The sequence below is a fragment of the Acyrthosiphon pisum genome, chromosome X, assembly GCF_005508785.2.
Source record: "Acyrthosiphon pisum isolate AL4f chromosome X, pea_aphid_22Mar2018_4r6ur, whole genome shotgun sequence".
Classification (NCBI taxonomy): Eukaryota; Metazoa; Arthropoda; class Insecta; order Hemiptera; family Aphididae; genus Acyrthosiphon; species Acyrthosiphon pisum.
The window spans coordinates 110,698,188-110,706,994 of NC_042493.1; the positions used below are offsets into that span (position 1 = coordinate 110,698,188).

Here is an 8,807-nt window from a genome sequence, read left to right on the forward strand (position 1 = left end):
TAATTAATATCCATTATCAAATTAAAATCCGTCGAATCCAATCTCTCATAATTTTGTCTAGCTTTTTGAGGTCCATTTCAATGCCGCCCCCCCCCCCCCCCCACTTAGAAACTGTAAATGTCCGTATACAATTCAAAACGCAATAAAATATTTTGAAAATGTTATGGTGTTTAGAAAATTCTAATATAAACATTCAGTCAAAAAATGCATGTATCTACGGCCATTCACCAAAAACCAAAATCAGTTTTGCGTGATAATTCCCGTTTTTTTTTGTTTATCTTGGCGCTTTTAAAAATTACTAGGAATTTCAAATTTTGACCTCCCCAAGAACCAACTAGATTCACTTTCCCATCAAACATGATACTGAAGTTGAAAAACAAATCATTATTTCGACTAATTATCGTGTACAGCTGTACAGACACAAAAAAAACATACCTACATCATTGTAAAATCTATAGGTACATGTTTCGCTCCGCTCAGAATCTAAAATTATAAATTGAAAATGTCCGTAAACAGCTCAAAACAAGTCAAAATATTTTGAAAATTTGTTCGTGTATAGAAATACTAATATTAACACCCAGTGAAAATTTCACGTATACGGTCATTTATTTTAGAGTTACACTAAAAACCAAAATCGATTTTGTTGAAAACCAATTTTGTGTAATATTTTGCGATTTTCAGTATGATTATATTATGGTATAGTTAATTAATACAATGGATTTTATGTATTTTACTTTTTTTAATCTATTTAGGGCATTATTATTTTCTTTCTTTTTTTCCATAATTCCATTCTTTCTTACTGTCTATAGTATCAAAGATGACAAATATGTATTAATGTACTACACAAAAAAATTGTTCTCTAGAAACTGCACATTGGTTTCAAACAACAGCAGATGCCAGACTAATGGGTATTCGAAAATCAATATTCGAATATAACTTTTACTTGCTGTAGAATAATAACATACCGACGGCGGACCAAAACAGGTAGACCGGGCGTTAATTTTAGGACCGCAGACTCACTGCGTCGAAAAAAAATTATCACAGACTTATTGATTTTATTGAAACTCGATCAGCTGATTGGGGTTTTGTTTCCCTATGATCTGAAGTCTGAACCTCCGAAAAACATGGAAACGTTCCCGCGCAACATCATGCTACACATGTTTACGTAAACGTTTCCCGGAACATTGGCGGGATACGCTACGCGGGGTCAGTTTGTTTACCATTTCCTATTTCACGTATGCTGTGCCACCCTGGAAACCGTGTTCAAGGCCACAATCGCCCGATTCGGCCAATTCGCGGAGTTTCATGCCCCTGATACAAATGGATCACTGTAATGGGTGGTGTTGATGTTGAATATGAATTCAATGATATAATATCATTGTATAAGAAAAACGATTCTGAGCGAAAACGGTCAGTCACCCTATGATATTATTAACTAATACTAAGTATAATTGATGATATTATTGTGAATAAAGTTATTTATATGTAACCTATTTACGTGGAACTTTATTTTAAATTTTCAATCCTTAGCAATAAAAGTCGACAATTAATTTTTAACTACAAAATAATTATTAAATTTTAAATTTGATAAATTTTGTCAAAATTCGAACTTAAAATGCTTATAAAAGAAAAATGTGCCTATGTATTTTTAATATTTTTCTACTGCAATATTTTGAAAATCTACGATGTATAGAAAATGCTGATATAAACATCCAGTGAAAATGTCATGTATGTTTGTTTTAGAATTAAACCAAAATCGATTTGTTCGAAAATTTCCGTTTTTCCTTAATTTTATTTGGTTTTTCCTGACGTTTTTGAAAATAACTGAGAATTTTGACTTCCTCGATGCAACTAACTTGATTTGCTTTCCCATCCAAACAAGTTACTGAAGTTGAAAATCGAAGCATTATTTCGATTACTCATCGTGTATATATTATTACTACATTGTGTACTAATATTAAATATATATATAAGCATATTAGGTACACTGAATTTATCTAATATTAATTTGATGTTAGATGGTAATAATTCGTTTTACAATATTCTAAAAACATTTGCTTTAAATTTTAATTTTGACTTGTTTTGAACTTATTAGGGACATTTTCAGTTTCCAATTTTATTAGTTTTTTTTTTCTATGAATGTAAATTAAACTTTATTTGTTGGTTAAAATAGTTTGAATATTTAATACAAGCCTCCAACTGCATTGTTACAATGACATTTGAAAAATATTAAATTAACAAGATTCCTCATAAGTTTCTCTATTTAATAGAAAAAAAAAATTGTATAAGTAAATTAAATTACATTTTTATGGGTGTTTGAAGTTGTTCACTAGATTTATCTTGTGGCGATTTTGTTATTTTGTTGAAATTCAAAAACAAATAACTTTAAATACATGAAAATTTCACTTAATGTTTATATTTTTATTTTCTAAACATCATACATTTTTTAAAATATTTTGACCCTTTTTGAGCTGTTTACGGACAGTGTTAGTTTTCAATTTTCTTAGTTTTTTTTTTTCTATAATTTTCAATAAAATTGTAAATTGTTATTTGTATGGTAAAAAAGCTTGAACATTTAATACAAGCCTCCTGATATTGTTACAATAACAATTAAAAAATATTAAAAAGACATAGGCACAATTTTTTTTATAAGTATTTAAAGTTTGAATTTTGACAAAATGTATCAAATTTAAAATTTAATAATTATTCTGTAGTTAAAAATTTATAAAATGTTCAACTTTTATATCTAAGGATTTAAAATTTAAAACAAGATTCCACGTAAGTAGTTAATTCTGTTGCTGAAAAATCTAAAAATACGTTAACACAGTTTATTTTTATAGTCATTTTAAGTTCAAATTTCCACGAACTTACATATTAAAAAACCTAGAATTACTATTTTAGTTATTTTGTTGTGATTGTATAATATTATTCATGGGTACTTGAACCTTCTAAAGTATACAATTATACGTCTATGATAGTATCACGGTTTGTCGTTGATGTATAACGCATTATAAGTACCCTAGTATTGTATATTGTGATATGATTAATTTTGAATTTATCATAGGTACTTATTATAGGCTATTTTTTTTTTTTTTACAACCTATTACGTATCGGTATTTTTAATTTCAAACAGACGTGGCCCAATTATTAAGATTTGTACTAACAATCGATCGATTAATAGAGAAATAGAGAAATAATATTATGTATAAATGTGTAATTATAACAGTACTTAGACAAACTATAATGTTTCTATAATGTAACAGAATTTATAATAGAATTTAAGAGCGAGTAGCTACTGCTTCCACGCGTCATCGCAACCACGATAAAAGAATACATAAAATGTATTTGTTTATAATTGTTCACTACTTAATATATCGTTTTAAATGTTTGATCTATATTATATACATTATTTTTTGTTAAATTATTTTAAATGTAGATAATAATATTTTAGTGCGATAATTTTTATGTTTTGTGTTGTTGAATGTAACATCTTAATTATATTGGCTTATTCTTTTTTGTGACTATATCATTAAGCATGAGGAATGTAGCTAACTATAAGGTATTTAATTTTTTAGTTTAATTTGAAATGTTATGTTTACATAATATTATGTATTTTTTTTCAATGTTTTTTTCTGTTATGGATGCTATGTGTAATTTACATACCTACTGTATAAATATTAATTTTCAAATGATAATTATTAAAAGTTTTTAGATTGTACATTTTTGGAATTTGAGAAAATTGAAAATGACTTCCTTTCCAAATGCTTTATATGTTGTATAAAATATTATATATTTTTGTAAATATTTTTTATATGTTATATACTTGCATACATGATTTGTATAATTTCATATTTTATTATAATACACCTATTATTATCTGTAATACATTTTATTTATAATATTAATTTTAAAATAATATACTGAAAAATATAATAAGTTTTCAACAAAAAGAAATACTTTCATTAAAAGAACAATTGAATAGTTCCACTGGATTTTGAAACATGGTTTACTGAGCGTTTATCACATTTATTTTCACCAACCCAAGTAGAGTTGCTTTTACGACCCAAACATAAAGTGTTTTTATGGACTCCAGAAAATGTTTCTTCAGCAATATCTTTAAGAATTATTTCTACTAAGGCATATCAATATTTACGAGATAAAAAAAATTTCTATTACCGGGTAATATTTTTTTATTTAATTATAATAATATTTATTAGAACAAAATTATAGTCCAAATTTAAAAATAAAAAAAATTGCTCAACCTTTTAACTAAAGCTAGTAAGAGGTGAGCTGAGTATAAAGATTCCATTAGTTACTTAATAATTAATGTAGTTTGATTCATTCATTCTAGGGCCTTCTACTCTCAGGCAATGGGTTTCAAACTTTCAAGTGGAACCAGGTTTGTTAACAAATGTGCTTCCATTAATGCAAGCTAAAGGTAATTTATGAGAATATTGTGTTTAATAAAAAATTACATAACATTGATAAATCCACATGTTAAAGATGTCCATTTAACTTCTGAGCAGAAAATTACAGTGATATCATTTGACGAGACTTATGTTTCTCATAGAATATGCCATGACAAAAAGTATGAGAAAGTGTATGGACCCCATAAGTGTGTTCAAACCCTTGTAGCTAGAGGTAAATCATTTTTAACAACTGTTTAATTTACCTGTAAAAAAAATATATAATTTTTCATTTTTAAAATGTTATATTTGATTAGGTTTAATAGGAAATTGGAAACAGCCAATCTATTATAATTATGATACTCCTATGAATAAGGATATATTATTAAAAATTATAGAGGAACTATATAAAGTTGGTTATGATGTTGTAGCAACTGTCAGTGATATGGGGCCTACAAACATTGGCTAATGGCGTACTTTAAATATAAATATGGAGAACACATCATTTAAGCATCCCATTTCTAATAATAATGTCCATGTGTTTGCAGACGTACCTCACCTAATTAAACTAGCTAGGAACCATTTCCTTGACAAGTTACATTAATATAAACTTACAAAATTGAATAGATAAATAAATTCAGATGTTGTTTTAAAGGATTTATTCTTCCCAATGGAAAGTATATAGGGAAAAATATACTACAAGAGTTACTAAATTTAAATGCAGGGAAATATTTTAAATACGCTCATAAACTTACAGAGCGTCACATTAATGTCAAAGGATCTGAACGAAGGAAGGTTGACCGTCAATGTATTTTCTAATACAGTGTCTAAGGCACTTTCGTTCTGTGGCCAACAACATATGATTGATAAGTACAACTGGAAAGAAGTAAGTAGGTAGTATATTAATATATGTAGTTAATTTATCATAAACAATAATATGTAATACAATACATATTATTAGGCTTCTGAGGTCATTGGACTTTTTAATGATTGGTTCGATTTGTTAAATACACAACATAAATTTGATAAAGGAACTGAAAGTTATGGTCTAAATTTAGAAAAACAACTTGATTTATAAACAAAAATGACAAATTTTATTACAAACATGAGAGTTCATGGAAAGAATTATCTTTTACCATTTCAAAAAGGTAAAAATATTATTTTAAAATCTATATAATTTTTTTAATTTAACCTTTAATGTTTCTAGGTATAGCTATCTCAAATACATCACTTATTAATTTGTTCAACAATTTAAATGCAGGAGGGCTGTCTTTTATTTTAACAAGGAAATTAAACCAGGATGTTGTTGAGAACCTCTTTAGCTTTTTAAAGGGTATGGCCGGTTCTGCATGTAACAGTATAACTGTCCTTGATTTTAAATATTGGTAAATATTTCTAATTATTAGTTTTACTAATATACAAACTTGTGCATATTTATCAATATAATATTATGTCGTTCATAGCCTACATTGGTATATTTTGGGGAAGAATTCCAACTTTGTTTTTACTAAAAACCACAATTCGGAAAATGATTTAGAAGAAAGTCTTTTAAATAATTCTGAGTGTTTAACTAGTGAAGTGGTACAAAATTCTGAATTGTTACCTGACTCGTTTATTTTAGACACTCATGACAATGAGTTGGCTGAAATTGAGTTGACATTTGGCACAGCAATAGCAAATGTTCCATTGGGACAATTCAGCACATTTAGAAGAATTTGAAACAGCAAATGAACCATTTGACGATTTAGAAATACAATGTGTAGAGTACATAACTGGGTACCTGATAAATCGATTTGCACATGAATCTTTTTTCTTCAAATCATCCTTCTTTACTAGATTCAGACATATCAGACGAAAATAAAGAATCCAAGTCCAATTGCATAAGTCATATATCAAAAGGCGACCTGAAACATCATACCGAAAAATTAGTAAGACTTACTAAAATAATGGAACCTTATTTCAAGGAATTACATGGTGATGGTATTTCAAAAGCACCTGGAATTAGGTATGAAAACGTTGACAAAGACATTGTTAAATATTTCTTGAAGTGTTGGTATCCCACAAGAAGTTTTAAAATGTTTGGTTCGAACAAGAACATTTATACGATTTAATAACCTAAATAAAGAAATATTATAGTAAACGCAAAATCAACGTAATAAACAAAAATTAAAAAAGTTTAGTGACTAAACTAGTATGAGTAATTACTTAACTGTGTGTCAATGTTTATAGATAACTTGAAATAATAAACTTATTTATGATTTATAAACTATACACTTACCTATCTATCATTTTTCCAAACTCCCTCCACTCATCGCTGTTATTGGACAGTCTCTTCAGTTCCTTATAGGCTTAGGCTATAGCTCCTCATTCCGGCATTTTTAATAACTTTGTTGATTAACGCAAAAACAAACTCCATTTTCTTAATATTTCTCAACAGTTAATATTGTTAACTGTAGTTATAAACGTTACTATTAAATTTTTAATACGGAAATAATATAAAATTGGATATTATCTAATAAAAATTAATGATAACGGTTATTGATGATAACGTAACTGAACGGCGCGATGCCTACGTCACACGAACGCGTATCACGTAAATAGCATGTTCTTTTATCATGATCGTGACAACCGCAGAGCCGCCGCCGCCGCCGCCGCCGCCGAAACTGAAGAAAAGTAACGATTAGACCATGAGTCCCTGGTACTCCGGCTCCCTTAATATATTCCGTTTTTACTATCCCGATCAACCCCGACCAACCTCGATCAATCCCACAGACCAACAAAATTATTATTATTATTATTATTGTTCAGTTTGAAAATCATTACTAAGATTAGTACCAACAGTCGATCGGTTAATATGAATAGAGGACATAATAATATTATACGTGAAACTGGCACTATGTATAAATGTGTAGTAAAAACAGTAAACTATCATTGGTTCAGTGTAGCAGAATGTAAGAGCAACAACTGCTGCCGCGCGTCGCCGCAACAGCCGCCGGGCCCCCGCCGCCAAAACTGAAGAAAAGTAAACGATTAGACCATGAATCCCTGGTACTCCAGTACCCAATTTTTCAATTTAGTTCGTCCGTTTCAGATGCGTTTTTACCAGGCTGATCACAGACCTCACAGACCAACAATATTATTATTATTATTGTACAGTTTGATAATTATCTGAGACTGCTGCCGCCGCGGCGATGGGCTGATACACTTATTACGTATTTTTAATTTCAAACGAACGTGGCCCAATTATGAAGATTCGTACTTACAATCGATCGAATAGTGAATAATATTTTTATGTATAATGTTAATAATATGTTACATGTAATTATAACAGTAGTTCGACAAACTATAACGTTTCTATAATGTAACAGAATGTAAAAGCGAGTAGCTACTACTGCTGCGCGTCATCGCAACAACCGCCGGGCCGCCGCCGCCGCCGAAACTGAAGAAAAGTAATGATTAGACCATGAGTCCCTGGTACTCCAGACTGCAATTTTTCGGTTTAGTTCGTCTGTTTAGTATCGTTTTTACCCGATGATATATTATTTTTATTATTATATATTATTATTATTCTTGTTCAGTTTGAAAATATTATGAGCCGCCTGTCGTGGTCTTTAACTGGCCGCAACGACCGGCCGCACCATACTGCTCACGGACGAGTACAGCCGCCGGCCGCAGCGACTCTAATGCTGTTCCATAGCAGAACAGTCGTTGCGGCCAGCAACAACGACTAGTCGCACCTTCGAAACCGTACATTAAGAGGACGTGTCACGAAAAATTTACGCGTGCAACGACCAAGAGGATGCGCTGTTAAGTGTTTTGACGATCCGCAAGCGCGCGGCGTTTAAGTCACGCACTCACGCCTACTATTCGCAATTCGCAACCGGCCGACGGCGGCGACGAGTGCTTGTTCGGGAGCGCCGTTTATTTGTTTATGAACGTTCGTCCGGTACGATTCGTATCATTATAAAATTCATTATACACAAATACCGCCGTAATATTTTCAATACCCTCGCGTACCTATGAACTACCGATTATAAATTAAGATACTGCTCACCTAAATTTATGTCCCAACATATAAATCGTAGAAACTATATTATAACAAAACTTGATTTGTAGTTATTGAATCATTACTTATTTAAATATAATACTTATAGTAAAGTCTAATAAATGGTAAATAAAATAAATACAGCGCAATTAAATTAATATTAACTTTCCGTGCTTTATCTTTTACGTTCAACTGTTAATGTTATATTAAAATATGATAATACGTAATTACAAATATTTTTTTGAATTAATAATATTTTGGGTTGTAGGTATACCTATACCCAATATAGTAATATAATAATTATATATACTCGTAATGATAATATTAATACTCTGAAATCTTTATTTCTCATTCTG

At 29.8% G+C, this 8,807-nt stretch overlaps 1 protein-coding gene across 1 annotated transcript in view; it reads left to right on the plus strand.

Annotated features, from left to right (window-relative positions):
• Positions 1–4,875, plus strand: part of LOC103311969 — a 10,875-nt gene extending 6,000 nt beyond the window's left edge. The window contains exons 2-4 of the mRNA XM_029485398.1: positions 4,352–4,438; positions 4,504–4,641; positions 4,724–4,875. Coding sequence (XP_029341258.1) covers positions 4,352–4,438; positions 4,504–4,641; positions 4,724–4,875 — 377 coding nt within the window. The remainder of the gene's footprint in view (positions 1–4,351; positions 4,439–4,503; positions 4,642–4,723) is intronic.
• The last annotated feature ends 3,932 nt before the right edge of the window (positions 4,876–8,807 follow it).